Below are 20,934 nucleotides of genomic sequence, written 5' to 3' on the forward strand. Positions count from 1 at the left end.
TTAACATCTAGAGCATATACATTTTTTGCTTGCTCAACTGCCTTCTCAAACTTATATAGTAACCTACCCATCATTTTTCTAATTTCCCAGCTCCAAATTTAAAGGACATTTAGATCACTCCCTTCTCTTTTGTATTAATGAGTTGAGAGTGAGATTAGTTGCATATATTCAAACTGCTATCTGTACTAAAAAATATTAGTATATGTTTGGGTCAGACAACAGAAGCTAGGAATTAATCTCACTTCTCCCTCAGGTTGGTAATACCCTTAGGTATCTGGCAGAAACAAAGAGAGATGAGGGACCCATTTTGTACCCAGACCTCACGTATTACCACAGGCAAAGTTCCAAAGGTTGCCAGCCACATTAGGAAATGAAACACACTGAGAACCAGAAGAAGCAACAAATAGTAGGAAATACAAAGGATTCAGATAACAGAATTATTAAGTATATTTAGTATGTTAAAAGCAGCAGTCAGGTGTCATGGCACGTGCATGGAATTCCAGCACTTAGGAAACTGAGGCATGAAAAATGGAATGCTTGAGACTAGCTTGTGCTACAAAGTGTGTTCCAGCTTGGACTATATAGGATTGTGTCTCAAAATATTATCAAAACAAATAAAAAACCCAAGAATATAACAAAACAAACTACTTAGTATCTATAATTCAGGTACTAGAGTCACAGAGTAATAAGTATAGCTGAAGAGACAATTGCATAATTGGACAAGAAATCTCAGAAAATTATCTCAAACATCACAGTTAGACAAAGCTCTTGAAGAAATAAGAAAAAAATGTAGGAAGACAATATTCAAAGAAACACTGAGGACTGGCCAAAGTTAATTTAGGATACCACATAGTTCAGAAGTTCCATAAAATCTCAGGTAAGAAAGGAACAAGATCTAATATTATATGTGCAGATACAGGGAAGTTTGATATTTTAGAGTATCAAAAAGAGAGTTCTTCAAAACAATCAGAGAGAAAACTAATAACTAATGAAGTCTAATGATTTGATTGACAGTTGACTTTTCAACAATAATAATGGAAGTCAAAAGACAGTGAAATTCTATCATCAACACGTTATGAAAAAAATAGCATGTCAGTAACCAAATTTGCTATTAATAGATATTCAATAAAGAAAACTCAGGACTCAGTCAAGATAGAAGGTAACATCATAAAAGAAATCAGAATGGGCATTAAGTTTTTAAACACTAATGATAACATCACATACTTATGAGATTTTAATAAAGTAGTTAAAATAAAATTTATAATCTTATCTTACATTATAAAAGGAGAAAAACTACAAACCAATAATCTAAACAATCGATTCAAGGTAGAACAAGACAAGCCCAAAGCATGTAAATAGAAGATTAATGAAATATAAAAGAAGTATACAATATAGAAGATTGTCGTATTAGTTATGGTTCTCTAGAGTAACAACTTATAGAATGAATCTCTCTCTATATATATAGAAAGGGGGAATCTATCAGAATGACTTATAGGCTGTAGCCCAGCTAATTTAACAATGGCCGCCTACGAACAGAAAGTCCAAGAGTCCAGTAGTTACTCAGTCTATGAGACTGGATGTTTCAGCTGGTCTTCAGTATATGCTGGAATCCAGAAGTAGACTCTAATGCCAGTGAAGGAATGGACTTTCTAGCAAGGCGAGAGCAAGCAGGCAAAGAGCAAAAGGTTCCTTCTTCCATGTCCTTATATAGGCTTCCAGCAGACAGTGTGACTCAGATTAAAAGTGTGTCTTCCCACCTCAAGATTTGAATTAAAGGTGTATCTTCCCAGCTCAAAATATCAGGATTAAAGGTGTGTCTTCCTACCTCAAAGATTGGATTAGAAGTGGATCTTCCAGCTGGAGATGGTGGCCAACGCCTTTAATTCCAGCACTTGGGAGGCAGAGGCTCTCTGAGTAGACTAGTCTATCTGAGTAGACTAGTTTACAGAGCGAGTTTCAGGACAACCAGGGCTGTTATACAAAGAAACCCTGTCTCAGAAAACAAAACAAACAACCAAAAAAACAAAACAAGACAGAAAACCACCCCAAACAACAACAACAACAGAAGTGGATTTTCTACCTCAAATTAAGCAAAAATCCCTCCCAGGTATGCCTCCATTTTGTGGATTTTAGTTAATTCTAGATGTAGTCAAGTTAACATACAGGAATAGCCACTGCAATTGTAAAAGTTAAAAATTGGTGTTTTGAAAAAAGCAATATAGTAAATAGTTGATATCAGAAGAGATTAATGAAGGAAAACTATGGCAGTGATACAGATAATATGAGGAGTGGGAAAAGATAGTTACATGTGCAGAGATTAAGGTGATCATAACATGATCAATTGCCATGTCAATAAATATGAAAATTTAAGCAAACTGTAAAAAATACCCAGGAAAACCCATTTTCCAGAAATGACTTAAAAATTAGAAAGCCTGAATAGTCCTATAACAAATCAATGGAACCATTAACTATAAATCTCCCAGGTGTTTCTACTAGAAAGTTTTAACTTGATATTTGAGAAAAAAAATCTTACTCTATACAGCCTGTTCTAAGCATAACCAAGGGTCATATAGAAAGGAAAATCATGACTGTCATTGTCACCGATGAATATGGTTGCAAACTAGCCTAAACAAAATAGTAGCCAACGCTACCTAGGAGACAGAAAAATCTGAGCAATTTGAATTAGGTCTTGCTTTCATGTTAGAACATTTATAATGCTAGTTAGCACATTATCATATTATAATAAATCATACCATCATGTGAGTGGATGCAACTGTAGTACTAGTTAAAATTCGCCATTAAATTATCATGGGAAAATATCAAAATAAGAATAGATGGTAATTTTCATAATCTATTAAAGGTTATTTACAGTAAACCTATGGAAAACACTGTTGAGTGAACCCATAGATATTTCTCTTTGAAGGAAACAGAATGATATGCCCATTATCACCATTTTAAAAATTATTTATTTGGTTTTGAGACAGGGTTTTGCTGTATAAGCTAGGTTGCCCTTGAACTTAAGATCCTACTGTACTAGCCTTCCCAGTGCTGTGATCATAGGTGTGAGGCGGCACTGCCCAGCTCCCATTATCACCATTTAAATTCTGCCTTGGGGTTGGAGAGATAGCTCAGTTGTTAAGAGTACTGGCTGTTATGTCCGAGGACCTGGGACCGATCCCCAAAACTTAAATGGTGGCTCACAACAGTCTATAACTCCAATCCCAGGGGATTGACACCCTCTTCTGGCTTCCATAGGCACTGCATTCATATATGTAGGAAAAACAGCAATGCACATAAAATAAAAATAAACATTAAAAATAAATTCAGCTTTATAGTATGTGTATTACGTAAGTATGCATGACTAGAAAAAAGCAGTACAGGTACTGAAAAGAGGAAACAAATCTGTTAATATTTTTGATATAGTATATTTGGTTTCTTTTAATCTTAGTATTTACTAAGAAATATAACTAATACCTTCTCTTAAAAGATTCAGAATGAAGAGTGTACACAAACTCATGCTACTGTCTTGCTGCTTGAAGTTTAGTTGTGAGAAACTGCATTATGGCTGGCTGGCGCTTTCTCTCTCTCTCTCTCTCTCTCTCTCTCTCTCTCTCTCTCTCTCTCTCTCTCTCTCTCTCTCTCTCTCTCTCTCCTTTTGAATCTCCTTATAGACTGATTTTCATTCAAGGTATCAGATAGTCATGAGGGCAAGAGTTAGGGAGACCATGGTACTGAGGAAGTCAGATTCCCACAGATGTGCTGGCATCTTCCTGTTCTCTCAGGGCCTCTGGAATCTCCTGCTGCACAACTGTAATGGATAGGTGGGGCTTTCTCTCTCTGTCTCTCTCTCTGTGTCTCTGTCTCTGTCTCTCTCTCTGTGTCACTCTCTGTCTCTCTCTGTCTCTGTCTCTGTCTCTGTCTCTGTCTCTGTCTCTGTCTCTCTCGCTCTCTCTCTCTCTCTCTGTGTGTGTGTGTGTGTGTGTGTGTGTGTGTGTGTGTGTGTGACTGAGACAAGGCTTCATTATCAGTATCCCAGGCCGGCTTCAGACTTGTGGCACACTTCTTGCTTTAGCTCCTGAGTGCTAGGATTATAGATGTGTACCCACGTTCATTTTAGGATTCCATTTTAAATGATCTTAGTGTTTTACAACTTAAAATTATTTCTTCATATTTGGGGCCATTTTCCCAGTGAAACCAATCAATAAAATTGAATAATTATTTTTAGAAAATAGTAATTGGACCTGGATATGGGTTTCCGTTATTTCTCTAGCAGCTCTCAAGAGAGTGAGTGGGGTCAGTCATAGGCCCTCCTTTACTTGTTGTCTGTCTCTCAGAGCTCACCCTCTTTGTTGCCTCAGTTTCTTGTGTTTCAAAACCTCTTCTTACACGCCTTTAATCCCAGCACTCGGGAAGCAGAGGCAGGCAGATCTCTGTGAGTTCGAGGCCAGCCTGGTCTACAGTGTGAGTTCCAGGACAGGCACCAAAGCTACACAGAGAAACTCTGTCTCGAAAAACCAAAGAGAAAAAAAAACCTCTTCTTATATGTTTTGTCCCAGTATCGTGGGAATTGTTGTTTCTTATGTTTTTCTAGGTTTGATTTCTTCAGCTGGGTTGAGGACATGTGGTCTTCATTACTCCATCTTGGCTGGAAGTTGAGTCAGTTTATTTAAATGGTTTATCATTTCTTAGCAGTCCTTTTTTTTTTTTTTTGATAGTTGCCCTGTTTATTCTTGTACAGTTGTTTGTCATTTTCTTTAGAAAGGTGCACAAATTTTGCTTGTCTGTCTGTTTGGTTTTAAAAGTAACTGGTAGTAATTTAAAGGTCTAGCCTGTGAGGACCTGTACATTAGGGGCCCTGAGATGGGTTATCCTTACTGCTGTGAACATTCTCTTCTGCTACATGCTATTACTGATGCCTGTTCAGCCTGTGGAGTTATGAGCCACTGATGTGTTTTAAAAACTGTAATGAAAAGCAGATCCTAGGTTGACACACTTGGTTTTACTATATCCATGCACTAGCCAAGAATAAACATTTCTGTGATGTGATTCTGAGTTACATCTGTGGAAAGCACCAAGCTCCATCTTTATGCTTGTCTGATCCAGAAAGGCCAAATTAGTATGAAATTACAAGAATATCCATGCTCTTGATATATTACTATTATTTGTTTTTAAAAAAAGTTAGTCCTTTTATTAATTCTATGAGAATTTCATTCAGTGTGTTTTGATCATATTTATTCTCACTCTTCTCTGATCTCTCACCCACATTCTCACTCCCCCAACTTCATGCACCCCCCTTTGATAACCTGCTGAGTTTAATTTGTGTTTCCCCAATACTTCTGGCTTTAGGGCCATCCACTGGAGCATGGTGGACCTACCAAGGCCCCATAGTAATGGAAACTGACTCTCTGACCTCCAGAAGCCATCTACTGTCAGCTGGTCTTCCGAAGCTGCTTCTCCCTCCATGCTGGGATGGTGACTGGCTTGGCCTTGGCAACCCCAGCTGCTGTGACTCCTGAGTGCAGCAGCCCTGTCAAGGATAGAAGACACCCTTTTGCTTCAGTTCTCCCCAACCCCTGGTTCTTACAGTCTTTTCTCCCCTCTCTTCCATGATGGTCCTTGGACCTTGTGGGGGCTACTTGCTTTTACAGCACAGAATATTGTCTAATTTAGCACAGTTACCACAGACTTCTGAATAAACTATGTACAGTTACATAGATACTATGTTTTCAGAAGACTTTGTAAAGAATGTGGTTTAACTTGTCAGTGTATGGTTCTAAGCTTATTTCTGGTGTGTGATCATGAATTTTATTTATAATTACATAGCTGCTGTTTATTTGCGTTGTTAAGTTAGAATTTAGATGTTCTTGGCTTCCTCAGATATTCTTTGTATCTTGTAAAATTAAAGAAAATGTTAGACTTCAATTTTCTTTCGAAAGATTCTTTAAAAGTGGTCAGATTATTTTGAAACATATTTAGTTATCCTTGATAGTACCAATCAGAGAGAGAAAAGGAAAGAGAAATCTTTGAAATAAGTAAAGTCAGTCCATTGTTTTCGGTTTCTTCTACTGCTGGGCACCCCACTTCTTCACAGGAAGTGAAGCTGCTGAATCCAAGCCCTCTTCCTTTTCTGTAGTCTATGTACTAAATTAATGAGCAGTAATGGCTGAAAGCTAGTGAGAAATTGGAAAACCCAAAGAAGATTCTTTCTGGCCCCGTTTATTTGAACCTGGTTTATTTAAAACTGAGTAATTAACATCAGAATAAGGACTTGACCACATTTTCCATGCTAAATCTAGTCTTTTGTTAAAAAAATATGTTTTCCTTACTGTTTTATCCTGTCTTAATCACTCCCAGTTATGTAAATACTTGAATTCTGGGTAAGATGAAAAGAGCATTGGAAATACCACGCACTCTTTTTTTTTTGATTGCGTATATTCATCATATGTTAATTTCTTTCTTCCAAGTGTAGCATGTGCTTTGGCCAAGCTCACCGTCCTCTTCTCTCCTGTTAGTCCCCTCCTTCCCTTTTACCCTTCCTGGTGGGTCTGCTCTCTTCCTTTAGCTTCCCTTCCACTTCCATGACTTTGTGGACCTATGTACAATCGAGGATCCATAAAGGAGAAAAAAAAAAATCACATGGTATCTGTCTTTCTGCGTCTGACTTATTTCACTTCACATGATGGTTTTCCAGCACATGACATAATTTCATTCTTCTTTATTACCGAGTAGGACTACATTGTGTATATATGACACAGTTTCTTTATCCATCTATCTGTTATAACATAATTTTGCTATTATGAATAGTATATACTTAGAAAAATTAAGCTTTAAAGGGATTTAATAAACTTAAACATGTTAAATGCCATCACTGTTATTAGTTGAGTACATCTTTTTGTCTTTTTAGGGGGAGGTGGTTCTTAACAGTCTATTTTTCTTCTTTTCAGCTACTAACTCAGGATTGTTACCCCCACCACCGGCACTTCCTCCAAGACCTTGTCCAACACAGGTAGGTGACATATTTGATTTCTGCAAACTGTTGTCCTACCACTATGCTGCTTTGCAAGGATTAATCACCACATTGGAGTCGCCAGATAATTTCTAGATTAAGAAAATAGAGAGCAACTAATTTGTCGTAATTCTGGTAGCTTTCACAGCCTCATGTGGGATTTCTTTAGTATGCTACCAGCCATACTTTCAGTTCCGGTTCTTGACGGTTGTATGTGATTTTTCTACACAAAGAGAAGTAGAAGGAGTGTGTCTGTAATTGGGGTCAGGCTACATGGTTGTTCTGTATTGTACTCGCCGCCTGGGTAATCAAATGTTCAACAGCAGTTTAGGAGCTGTGTTAATTCCACATATACTGAAAAGTGACCCTTAGCATGGGGTTAGTGCTATGGTTTGGGCCTATAGTACTTTCTTAAGGATGCTCTTTCCACTCAGATTAGTAAACTGAAGCAGCTGGAGAGGGAGAGTGTGTTTTACCTGTAAACTAATTGTCACCTTTGCCTGTGCTACCATGGCCTTCCCCATCAAGATTTGAAAATGAAAATGGGCAGCACATCCATGGAGTCATGTACATAGTGCTGTAGATCACTCATTACTGCTACCAAGGAAACTTCCATCTTTAACGAGCCCTTCAAGCTGTTGGTGGAAAATATCGGGAATTGCTCTACACAGAGTGCAGTTTTTATTTTGCTGCTCTGTGTGGATCATAGCATACCTTTCTGTGTGGCAAGTCTCAGGAGCAGTCTTGGAAACCATTTGTAACATTTGCTTGTCCTTTCTTCAGACAGTTACATGGTCTTTAGCAGCCGCTCAATCAGGAGATGTAAATACCATGAGGTATTGGCTTCTTGCTTCAGTCTGAAGGGTTATAGAGAAGTACAGTTCTTCCTGATCTGCATATAAACAAGTGGGAACTCTTAAAGCTTTAAGAGAAATTGATTTGTTAAGAAGTGGTAATTGAGTCCCTGCTGTTTGTCTAACATCAAACCTTAGTTCTGCCCCAAGTGTTTCCTTTGTTATACTTGTGCTCATTCAAAATTATTAGTTGTGTTAATTGGTTATCAGCATCAGACCAGACACTGCACTAATCACTTTTAATGTATAATTTTATCTTCCCCCAAAGCCTTATGAAATAGGTACTAATATTCTTCTTTTTTATTGGCAAGGAAATTGGAGCATTCCAGGTTTAAGCAAGTTACCAAGGGGCCATTGCTAATAAATAGTAGAGCCCCTCCCAAACTGAAGTCTTTACTCCCATTCTCTCAATACTGGGAGTCTACGTATATCTACATCAAGACAGACAGTAGATCTATTGTGCTCGACTGTAACTGAGACTTTCTGCACACCCTCCTGCGGAAGGCCTGGAGAAGTTGAGACTCCCACTTTGCACCAACAGCAGACCCGGACTCGGTCACAATAACATTAGCAGGCATTCTGGGATGCTCATCTGGAAAGCACTGCTACTACCAGCTGTCCTTATCTGAGCTGGTTGCCTGGAGCATCTTGCCTGTTTGGGACTTAATGATGGAGGATTTGACAGGGAGACTGGGGATTCTCAAGTCAGCATTAATGAATAAGTCTACTTCCTTGTCTACCAGATTTCCCAGCATTCAGCCCCAGCTTCCAGATTTCAGACTACAGGAGCAGGTGTGTGAGGAATGTAGACAGAAAATCCCCAGGCTTCTTCCCTCCTCTTGCTCTCCTTTGCTCACTGTAAATGGGAGACATCTATTTAACATATAATAAACATGTGGTTGTGTTTAGTTTTGTGCCACGCCAAACTAGGAACAGCTAAATAGCCACCTGCATGTGACATCAGAGTGTTTCCAAAACTACTTGGGATGAAACAATCTGGTATATATTAATAGGGCTCTGTGGTAAGACGAATTTGCAAACCACTTTGCCTAACCCCCCCTAGGAGATTGACAGTGCACACAGACCCACTGAAGGCTTTGAAGTCCTGTGGCAAAACAGAAAATAAGGGTCAGTTTTGTTGAAGCTGACAGTTTCCTAGCTTGTGCAACCATCTTTTTATTTCTAAAACACTTATTACTGTTCCAAGGGCTTAGTGGTTAGGAAATACTAGAACACCCACCTTAAAGTCCTGCTTTGAATGTTACCAAATTGCTCTCATCTGCTCCCTCATTTCTGCGTTATGTGATTAAAGCTACATTCGATGTGTTACAGTAATAGCCTCTCTTGAAGAGTTGAAAGTAAAAGCTGATTGCATAGGCAGTGCCTTGGACTTCAGATTGTCCAGGTTTTCAGTCTGTTTCATTTCCTGCTTCACTCCTTTGCTCCTTCTTGTTCACTGTCTCGTGAGATCATTTTTATCGTCTCATGGCAGACTTTATTATAGAGAACTTAAACATTTCTGAATTCTTCTTTTGCTCTGTTAAATGGTTTTGAATTTTTCTTTGCTGTATGTGGACCATCAACCTGACCTTGGAAATATACCTGTAACTATGGAAATATATCCATAGAGACTTTTATGAGGTTTAGATTTCAGTAGCACCACCGGGCACCTAGAAGAGAAACCAATGAAGTACAATTAAAATGATTCTATTTGTTAGTAGCGATAAAAGAGACTTAAAAATTTTCTAGATTTTTTTTGGATTTAAAAATTTCATGTTATGTAATATAAATGAGTAAGACAGATTGTAGTAAATAAGAAAATGTTTTATTTTCTACAAAGGACTACTATCTTTAAAAGCATGTAACCAGTCAATAGTGACATGCTTCCATGTTCTCAGTATGTTCTACCAACAACAGAAGTATGTCTAGGGCTGAGGATGTAGCTCAGTGGTGGAGCACTTGGTCAGCATGTATAAAGATCTTAGAGTCTATCCTCAGCACTGCAAAACAAAAGTCAACTCAAAATAAAGCAAAAAACTGAGTGTACTTTTGTCATTTGAGAGAGATGAGGCACAGTTTTCAGCATAAAGTACAATTTATCTAGCTCCTCTTACATCAAGTACCACGGTGATATGAACATCTGGATTAGGTTATGCATATGGGGCTCCAAAGTCAGGAAAGGGAGTAAATTCAAAGAAGCACATCTTCTCTTTCCCCAGTATAGGTAAGATTTGGGAGTACTAAGTGAAGAAAGAGTCAGGTGCTTTGGTTCCTCATTTGTCAGAAACCAGGGTATGACTCAGTCCAGAGGAGGTGATTTTTTTCTATTTAAATGACTTATTCATAGCATAGGCAACCAAAAGGCAATTAGAGTAAACCACTTCATATAGATCAGTGTTAAGAGTGAAATTTGTAAGTTCACATATAAACTAAGGGAAACTCCATCCACAGAGTCTGCATTTCCCCTATAGGTCAGTACTCTGCTAAGGGATTATCATTTTTTCTTTTTAACCTTAGGGATTGTCTGATACTTGAATAGCTAAGTCCCTTTAATAGTATTGATTTTTATGCCAAATTTATTATGGAAGTTGTGATAGATTCATGGCTTTTACATGACTGTGTTTAATAAAGAAAAAGTTGGTATGTGTGTCAAAATATTATCTTTCAAGTTTTCTATCAGTATTATAGTTGATGAATTGGGGCTTCCTCTATGAATGTGCCCAGGATCTTCCTATTTATAATCCTCATTCGCTGCTTCCCACAGCAAGTGCTCCCCATGGCAGGGTTTTGATTACTAAAATAGCACTGGAAGCGAAGGTAGGAGGGAAGAACCTCCATCTTAATACCTTTCGCCTCCAGACTAAGAAGACTCATGCAGTGAGCCGGGTGACTAGTGAAGAGACCTTTTTTGTTTTGTTTTGTTTTGTTTTTGGTTTTTTGGTTTTTCGAGAAGCTTTTAAAAATATCCTTATTTTATTTTATCTCTCCTCCCTTCCTTTCCTTATGTATTGTATTCCATCATCCCCACCCACTTAAGGCCCCTCCCTTACCTTTTTTCCTCATTTTTCCCTTCTTAGAACTAGTATCTGTTCCCTCTGTAGAGCTTCTCCCACAGGGTCTCTCTGTGTAGCTTTGCACCTTTCCTGGAACTCACTCTGTAGACCAGGCTGGCCTTGAACTCACAAAGATCCGCCTGCCTCTGCCTCCAGAGTGCTGGGATTAAAGGCGTGCGCCACCACCACCCGGCTAGTGAAGAGACTTTTAAAGAAACAAAAGAACCTTTCTTTTTAAGATGGCTGAAGGATACAGAGTTTTACTGTAGAGGAAAAGCCTGATGCAAAGAAACAGCTGTGCAGGAGGTCCTGGGACACTCAAGGAACCATAATTCAGGAAGTTAGGCATCAGTGAAGAGAGTTGGAGTGAGTATTATGGAGGGGGCAGTGAGGAGCAGTCCCAGTGCTTATAGAGCTGTGTGAAATTAGTAGTCCCCAAGAAGAGAGTTCTCTCTGGACACAGTAGGGGAGAGCCTGCTGTTGTAATTTGGTTAAGTGAACCCATCTTTAGCAATGCCAGAATCAAAGGGAATAATATGGGGCTGGGGTTATAGTTCAGTGGTAGAGCACTTGTTTAATCTGTCCAAGCCCTTGGTAACATCCCACCAACATTAAAAAACAAAAACGAGGTATTATCTCACTGGTAACTTTCAAATATCTGTGATGATGAAATAACAAGAAAAGTTTTTTTAACATGGGGAGTACAGAATGTTGCTAATTTTAAATTTTCATGAATTTTTTCTTTATAAATTAAAAAATAGTGAAACAAAATTTTGAGACCTTTTGCTATAACATATTTAGATATGTAACATATTTAACTTTGTGCAGTGCACAGAAGACTGACTCATACTGCCTGTGTCTGTTTGACATATGAGCTTTCTGTATTTCTTTTTTCAGTATATATATATATATATATATATATGTCAAACACACACACATATATATATGTCTGTGTGTGTATGCATGTATGTTATTGTAACTTGTGTATCACAGAGAAAATCAAGTTTAAATCTTTATTATTATGTGTATCTATCTATATACGGGTTTGTGCATGTGAGTGCAGGTGCCAACAGAGGTGAGAACAGGGTGTGGGATCCTCTAGAGCTGAAGTTACAGAAGGTTGTGAATTGCAATGTGTGTGCTGGGGCCTGACCCTGGGTCCTCTGCAAGAATAGTATACATACTCTTAACCACTGAGCCGTCTCTTCAACCCACCCATAAAAATCCAGTTTTTAAAAACCAGTTAGCTCAATCCAAACCTGCTACTTCAGAATGAGTAGCTTCTTTGAAGGTACAGTAACCATTAAGTATGATTAAGATTTGAATGCAGATGTTTGATTGGTTAGAAAGCTAAGTAAACATTCAGCCTGTTTAGCTACAATTACCAAAGACAAAGCTATGTTTTATATTGATACAGTATGCTGGAATCACCAGCACTGGATGGCTGTAATGAATGGCGTCCTGAGATAATATAAGGAATCCAGGTATCCTTAGCCTATCTTCTGTTGCCTTTTCTTCCTAGTCAGAGATTGGTGGATATGTGGGGTGACACACCAGCAGCAATTGTAATCGTGATGAGCGTCCTAATTGTTCATCTCTGCAAATAGCAAGTTGTAAGTGATGCATGGTAATACACGTTACCTTTGGGGATATTTCCTGCCGGTGTGATCCCCTCTGTGGAGAGTTAGTCCAGGATGGCTGCTCTGTGTACTGCAGCAGTTGCACCCACACAGGCATGGGTGCTTGTCAGAGATTTCAGATGTCCTTGAATACCACCCACAGACAACTTCAGGCTGGCAGGTTGAAAGCAGGAATCGCCTTTGCCTTGGGTTTTTCAGAGTCCTTCTCAGCCTCACCAGCAGCCATTCAAATTCTGCTGAAGCTGGAACAAGAGAGAAAAGGCTACACAGCAAGACAGCACCGCCTACTCCTTCCTTGCAGCACTACTCAAACTGACATATTTAGTGCTTTCAAAAGTACATTCCACTTTTTAATTTTTAGTTCTCAACATATAAATTTAATGTGCATCAAGAGGTGTTTTTTATTCAACAGTTTGAAAGGATGCTTTTCATGCCTGTCACTGGGGTTTTTTGTTAGATGGTTTATGGCTTCTTGGGAGAGCATTGTCATCCCAAGTGGTGTAACTTCATCTAAAACACACACACACACACACACACACACACACACACACACACAATGTGTGTATACATATATTTACAAATAAAATGGGTATTTTTTTTTCGAGACAGGATCTCTTTGTATATAGCCCTGGTTGTCCTGGAACTTGCTCTGTAGATCAGGCTGGCCTTGAACTCACAGAGATCTGTCTGCCTCTGCCTCCCGAGTGCTGGGATTAAAGATGTGTGCCACTACTGCCCGGCCTAAAATAGATATTTTTAAATAAATATGAAATAATATGATTCCCTAAGGCTTTTAAAAGTATCCTTATTTTATTTTATCTCTCCTCCCTTCCTTTCCTTATATATTGTATTCCATCATCCCCACCCAGTTAAGGCCCCTCCCTTACCTTTTTTTCCTCATTTCTCCCTTCTTAGAACTAGTATCCCACTGTTCCCTCTGTAGAGCTTCTCCCCCATCCCCATTGCCCCCTTTTACTTTCCTTGTATTTGCAGTTACTCTAGCTTATATACTCACATCTAAAGATATGGAGCTAGGATCCACAAAGAAGAGGGAATGTACAGTGTTTGGCTTTCATTCTGGGTTATTAAATGAAGTATAATATTTTATAGACTTTCAAAGCAATATAGGCTATTGCTATTATCCTTGGTTGCCTCCCAGAAATTGAAGGTAAAACACTATTACTGAAGACACCATTTACTTTGGACATAGAACTTAGAGAAATTTATCTGGATCTGACCTGGAAGCCTCCTCCCTAAGGAATAGCTTTCATAGTACTAGAAACTGCCAAGGAGGAAAACAGATCAGTAGTCCTACCTATCTGTAATGCCTATAGACCACAACAATGACCAGAATGACAAAATATCCTGAAAGATGCAATAGTGGCATTTACTGGAGGTAACCAACAGCTGTCCAATTGGACTTAAGGCCTTCTCAGTAAAAGGGAGTTCATGCCTGATATTTTAAACCTACCCTACTATCTGGTTGTGGTTGGTGAGGCTATGGAACCTAGAGAACTTACTACTGCCACATTCCTAAACCAGTGTAATTTCTAACTGCATTCTAAATACTTACCCTTTTAGCCACGGATAAGTATAGTTCTCACCTCTCATCAAAGTAGGTTTTTTTTTTTTTTAAATGTCAGATGGAGACCATTATGGAAAGCCACAGCTAGTTAAATACAGAGAATGACTGTGTGATATCCAATCCTAATTGGTACACCTACAGTAAAACTTCCACACTTAAGACTGGGGGAACATTGAGGAAGTAGGAGAAGGACCATTGTAAGAGCCAGAGGGCCAGGATATCTGCTACATGGTAGTGTTTTCTATCGATGAGAGGGAAGCTGCACCCTTGAAATCTCAGCAGTATATTTGCCTAAACAAGACCTGAGGAATGACAGCACCAGTTGACATGCCATTGTGGGTGGAGGAAATCTCATATGTCCCTATCCCTAGATGTACTACAGGTATAGGCAATTAATGGCTTCTGAGAGAGAGAGAGAGAGAGAGAGAGAGAGAGAGAGAGAGAGAGAGAGAGAGAGAGAGAGAGAGAGAGAGATTGAGAGATTGAGATTGATTGATTCAGTCTTCTCCAGAGATGAGCCCCCTGATAGGTTATCCAGTCCCAAGTGGTCATCCCTAAACACATGTATATATGAGCACTTTAAAGGTATGGGGGCCCAAATTACTCAGGGTCAGAGAATCTGAGCTTACTTTACTCAGCAGGGCTGCATAGTGGGATGGTTTGGCCATGGGCGTAGTTATCAGGTGTTTTGACCGGTCTACACTTGGCTATGTGATGTACTTTGATCTTACAAGGGGGAGGTCTTTTGTCTCACCCCTTGATAGTATATAAAAAGTCCTTTGGAATAAACCTTGAGGTGACTGGGTATTGACCCAGGGCCCTCCTGAAGCTATCCTGTGTCTCTGACTTTCTTACCGTCAATCTATCATTTCCTCATTCCTCTCTCCTCCCTGCAAGAACCCTTCGACAGGCTGGAGCTGGACTCCAACATAAAGGGACTCAGCAAATTGTATTTATAAGTTTCTATGTGTGTGTGTGTGTGTGTGCACGCACACATATGTAATAATAAAGAATAAGAGGCCATGAATTTGACAATTAGGGAGAATAGGAGGGGTTAGAAGGACAAGAAGGGAGAATGTTACATATGAAACTTTGACAAAATTTAAAAAGAGATATCTCTTATTTATGAGATACTTAAATTATTCTGAAGTGAATTTACAAAATTTGTCACCTAGGATGCCGCTTTTCATTTTCTTTCCAAGTGTGACTGTTTTGTGCTACAGTGTAGGCTAGCAGTATGTTAATGAGCATTTAAGTAATTAGGGAAAGAAGATATAAACGAGGGACTTATCTTTATGTAGGCGGATGCTATACAACACTGTCAAATGGGCTAACGTGAGGGGGTTCATCCATCTGTGGGCTATTCTTAGCTCTCCTGCTATGTAACTCTGTGACCTTGGATGGACTTGCAAATTATGTCCTTGGACCTATTTCTTCTGCAAAATGAGAGGATTGAATGGGGTTGGATCCTAGTGTGAAGCCTTTGAGTCTGTGTTGCATTAAGAAATGTAGATGATTAAGACCTCTTCCCTCCTTCAATAAACAGCATTCGGCATTAAAAATAAATAAATAAATAAATAAATAAATAAATAAATAAATAAATAAATGAATAAGATAAGGGGGCTACTTTTCCTCACCTATATTAATATAATAAATTCTATTAGTGAGTTCTGTAATGTTAATACACATTTAGACTCCTGGAAGAAGTCTCTCTTAAAAATGTACCATAATTTTACAAACTTCTTTTTGTTCTCACTACCAGGGCTGTATGTAGAAATATTTTATGTGTATGAATGAGATTCAAGCATAGTTTCCCTTTGTTCTACCAAACTTGTCTGGGTGTGGATTTGGTTATACCAGACACTTAACACCAAGTTGTACAACCATCCCTGTGGTTCATTTCTTTGAAGTGTTCAGCACTGTATTCATGATGTCTGATTCCTGAATACGTCTGTGAAATCACTGTGGGCCTAACATTTTCTTGGCAAGAGGACTGTTCATCAGTGATTCAGTTGCTAAACGGAAGAATAAAGTCACTAAATGAAAAAAAAAAAACTAACAAGTTAAAGTGCTCCCAGACTGCAAAAAAAAAAAAAAAAAAAAAAAGAAATGTAGATGAAAAGTCATAGCACAGTTGAGGAAAATGGCTTAAGCCAGTTTGCCTTGCTTTCACCTGCTCTGTACACCTATAGCCCTGGACAGAAACAGCTCTTCTGTTCTCTGTTAAGCATTTGGAGGCACAGCATGGAGGAATTGGTAGAAGCCTAAGTAGCTGTTGTGGTGACAGAAATGCACTTTTAAGAAAAATGCCTTTTTTTATAATCAGAGATTGAAGAGAAGAGGGGAAAAAAGCCCTCTGATATGATATCTAGAATTTTAAAAAGTCATTTAGAGCTTTGCCAGAATAAAATGACAGTTGGAAGCTACTTTTAGAGAGCATGCTCTGAGAAAAGGAGACATTGTGTAATCACTTAGTTACAGTAATTCTAGCAGTTGTTGGGTTCAAATAAGCAGTTTTTGGAAACAGATCATACAGTTGTTCTCATCCACGTCCCTAGGTAGGTAAACTCAGTGCCTGCACTCCTAAGTGCTAGTTTTGCTGTGCTTGCGATTCTAGCCTGTAGGTTATCCCCCTCAGCGTTTAGAATGCATCACCTCCTCCTTATCTACCGTTTATTGGGCTACTGCTATAGAGTCCACTGCCAATCTATTTTTGGTTCCCTTGGAGTGACTTTGCCTTTTCTCTGAGGTAGCTTGTAAAACTGTAATTTTGATGTTCTGTTTCAATGTCACTGTTATGGGAATAGTCAAAGATTTAAATTTATTTATGTCAGGTGACAGTGTACATTTTCCATCTGGAAAATCATGTGTTTAATTTTAGAACACTCTGAGCCATATCTGCATGGGTTTTGCTCTTCTATTTATTTCTTCCTGAATACCACTTGACTATATTGTTCTATGTCTTTCAGCACACCTATTATGCTGGTCCCAGATGAAGTAGTTATCTTTTAATTTAATTTCTCTGAATAATTTCGTACAGCCTAGAATTTTTAAAAGATTTATTTTTATTTTTAAATTATGTGTATAAGTACCTGCATGGGGCTATGCGCAAGTGAGTTCAGTAGCCTTTAGAGGCCAGAAGAGGGCATCTGGTCCCCAGAGACTGCAGGTACAGGAGCCTGCAAGCCACCAAATGTGGGTGCTGGGATCTGAATTCAGGCCTTTTGCAAGAGCAATATACATTTGTAATTGCTGAGCCATCTTTCCAGCTCTAGCCTAAAAGGTTTTGATTTTGATTTAAACTTCTATCAATATTCTTTGATTTTAGGTTGCTTGTGGGGTTTTTGTTGTTTAGAGGACAGAGTCTTACTATTCCAAGCTGGCTTTGAACTTGATATGTAGCCTAGGCTGGACTCAAGATCTGTCCATTAACATCTGTATCCTAAGTCTGGGATTACATGCCTGCACTGCCACACACAGATTGATTTCATGTTTTATAGTCCATTCTTTTTTTTTTATATCTACCTATTTTTTATTTTTCTTTCACAAGTTACCTACTTTTATCTTGGAGAGTTGTAGGCATAATTGTGCATTTTAAATTTGTTCTGTTTTAATTTTATCAGGAGTGAAATGATTTTCTTTTGCTAATCGTCTTAGCATTAATATTAGGTTTTGTCTCCTCTGCTTTTGATTTTGTCTTGTGGGTTTCTTTTGAGCTTTGAGTTTAGATTTCATTCTCAGTCTCTGAGCTCTTCCTTTCCAGCACGTTGGGGCTATCACAAACCCATACCTGTGGCCTTCAATGTGGAGCCAGTTCTTAGACTGGAGGTATAACATTTCTACCTGATGTGGCTATCAAGAGTTCTCAAAGATGGTGCCAGATGGTGGCTTAGTGCAGTACCATGCTGTGATATTCTACAAACGCTCCTTGATTTATGATAAGATTTTAGCTCCCCAAACTCATTGTAAGTTGAAAATAGTATAAATTAAAAATACATTTAATATTATGACCTATTGAACATTATAACTTAGCCTAATCTGTCTCATATGTATTCAGAATACCTGTATTAGGCTACAGGGGCCCCAAACCATTTAGCACAAACCTGTTTTGAATAAAGTATTGACTTTCTCATGTAGTTTAGATTACTGAAAGTGAAAAGCAGAATTCAGTTACTGGGATGCTTTTGAACACTTGTAAACTTGACAAATCCTAAGTTAAAGCATTGTTAAGTCAGGGACTGTATATTTGTTTACCAATTCTATTCCTAAATACACAGCCTGAGCACTTCCACATACTATCCTAGTTTTGTATTACAACAGGTAGGAAAGCACTGCTGTAGCCTCTGGCTTCAAGGGATGAACTTGGTATCACTTCCCTGCCTTGCATGGACTCTTTTATTATTGTGTGTGTATGATGTGTGTGTGTGTGTGTGTGTGTGTGTGTGTGTGTGTGTGTGTGTGTGCACGTGCACACACATATGCCACAGTGTCTGTGTGCATGTAGGCCAGATGACAGATTTGGGGAGTTGGTTCTGCCCTTCCACCATGGGTTCCAATAAGTGAACTCAGGTCATCAGACTCGTACAGCAAACACGTCTACCCATCGAGCCATCATGTTGTCGCCCATACAAGGCACTTTAATCTGTGTTATTGTGCTATACACAAATGTGCAGCTGCCTCTATTCACATCAGAAACCCTAATTTGTCTTACCAAGTTGTGATTTAGCCCAGAAGAGCCTTTCGCTTGCTCCTGCATATGTCCCAATTCTACTTCATGTGAACACTTTCAAGATCGTGCTTTTGTGCATCATTTCATATCATTTTGCCACAAAGGAAATTGAGGTTTAGCAATTGGAAGTGAGCTACTTATAACCTCTTGGCTAGTAGGGGACAGAGCCTGCTCCTATAGACAAGGAGAGCTGGAAAAAATTTCCAGAGAAAGTGTTAGAAATTTTATGATGAATGTTTAGATGGAGATAACATAATTTGCTGTGTGCCACTAATTAACTAGAGGTCTGTTAAGCAAAATCTGAAAACAATTTCCAGTCCCTGCTACCAGTCATTTTCTAAATGTGAAGTTTTTTTCTCTGTTCATCTAAATGATTAAACTACCTTCTCTGGAACTTATAAAACCATCTTGCCCCCACCCCAAAGCCTCTAATGCTGATCTGTGACACATATTTATTGTAAGAAAAGGCCAGGTATAACCTTTATTGCGCTTTCCAAAGGGAGAAAAAAAGATACAACTTCTGTATGATAAATACATATTCTGTGCACACAATTGATTGGAGAAGTCTACAAACCATAGAGAGCCTGTGAACCTTCCTTACTTCATTCATTTATGAAGTACTTAGTGCTTATGTGGCAATGCTTTTTGAAGTTCTTTACAGATGCTAACCCATTTGATTCTTCTAATGGTCATGGCTGTGATAAAATACCCCGACCAAAAGCGACTTAGGGAGGAAAGAGTTTATTTTAGCTTATGATTCCAGAGGGTTAGAGTCCATAATGGTGGGGGAGGGCATGGTACAGACAGGCATGGTGGCAATCCACACAGAGGGAGGGAGAGGAGGAGAGGGGCAAGGCTGTAAAATTTCAAAGCCCACCCCCATGACATACTTCTTTTAGCAAGGCTAGACATTCTGAAGGTTCCATAACCTTCCCAAACAACTTCCAACTGGGGACCAAGTGTTCAAACACATGGGCCTATGTAGGACATTTCTCATTCAAACCACCATATTGTGAACCCATGTCATAGTTATTTTCTTAACAACCAACCAGACACATCAGAAATATATTTTATTTTTAAAAATTTTTAAAATGAAGTACGTCTACCCCACTACTAGTGATTTTTTAAAAAAATTAGCCCTCCCTTTTTTTTTATTATGCTCCTGATAGTGTTGTGTTGTATAAATCTTACTTTGCTGAAATGTTTTTTCTGGTTAGTCCCATCTGTTTGTGTAATAACTTTGTCATGTTTTAATGGAATGGCCACACTTTGCTAAGAATATGGGAGCACAAAGATAGGGGTAATAACCCTATTCTGTAGCGCCTTCACAGTTCCTTATTCTCAGAAGGTAGTCCTGCCCCAAACCATGTGTTTTGTAGTTTGTCATGGTACCTTTATGTAACTCTCCTGTTCCATGTGTCTCATATATGCCCATCTCCTCATGCTTCACTGCTAAGGATTATAGGCAGTAGCTAGCCACTATTTTCCCTTTCAGTAATAAGGTAGCTCACTTTTCCCGCAGGATGGCTGAGTTACAGTTGATTTCTAGGTTCCTGAAGTCCTTATTTCTCTTCTTCATCCTCATTCCTCATCACTAAATAGTGACAGAAAACAGGAAGCAGTCCTAAATATACAGAGTACAAAAATGTACTCTGGCCTTAATGGGCAATGGCAGTGGTAGACAGTAGGGATTGAGCTCAGGGATGCAGCTAGAGAAAGGAACTAAAAATGTGGGCTTGGGTTTTGAATCTGTCTCTTACTGGCTTTGTGATTTTGGGCAAGGTACTTAGTATCTCCATGCCTCAATTTTATCATCTCCCCAAAATTGACATAGTAGGAGTATCTATTTTGATAACTAAAAGACTGAAAATCTATAGATCACTTAGTGTCTGACATATGACCGAAACATTCATATACATACATATCACATACACACATATATGTACAGATGACTTACATAAATTCAATAATCATTCATATATATACATATGAATATATATACATTCAATAGGAGCTATTATAATTATCATTCCTGACATATACATTCAATAGGAGCTGTTAAAATTA

At 38.6% G+C, this 20,934-nt stretch overlaps 1 protein-coding gene across 9 annotated transcripts in view; it reads left to right on the forward strand.

Moving 5' to 3' along the window:
• Positions 1 to 20,934, forward strand: part of Reps2 (RALBP1 associated Eps domain containing 2) — a 225,910-nt gene that overhangs the window by 168,113 nt on the left and 36,863 nt on the right. For all 9 annotated transcript variants that reach the window (XM_059250895.1, XM_059250902.1, XM_059250904.1 and 6 more), the window contains one exon: positions 6,945 to 7,006. In XM_059250895.1, coding sequence (XP_059106878.1) covers positions 6,945 to 7,006 — 62 coding nt within the window. The remainder of the gene's footprint in view (positions 1 to 6,944; positions 7,007 to 20,934) is intronic.

The sequence above is a fragment of the Peromyscus eremicus genome, chromosome X (assembly GCF_949786415.1).
Source record: "Peromyscus eremicus chromosome X, PerEre_H2_v1, whole genome shotgun sequence".
Classification (NCBI taxonomy): Eukaryota; Metazoa; Chordata; class Mammalia; order Rodentia; family Cricetidae; genus Peromyscus; species Peromyscus eremicus.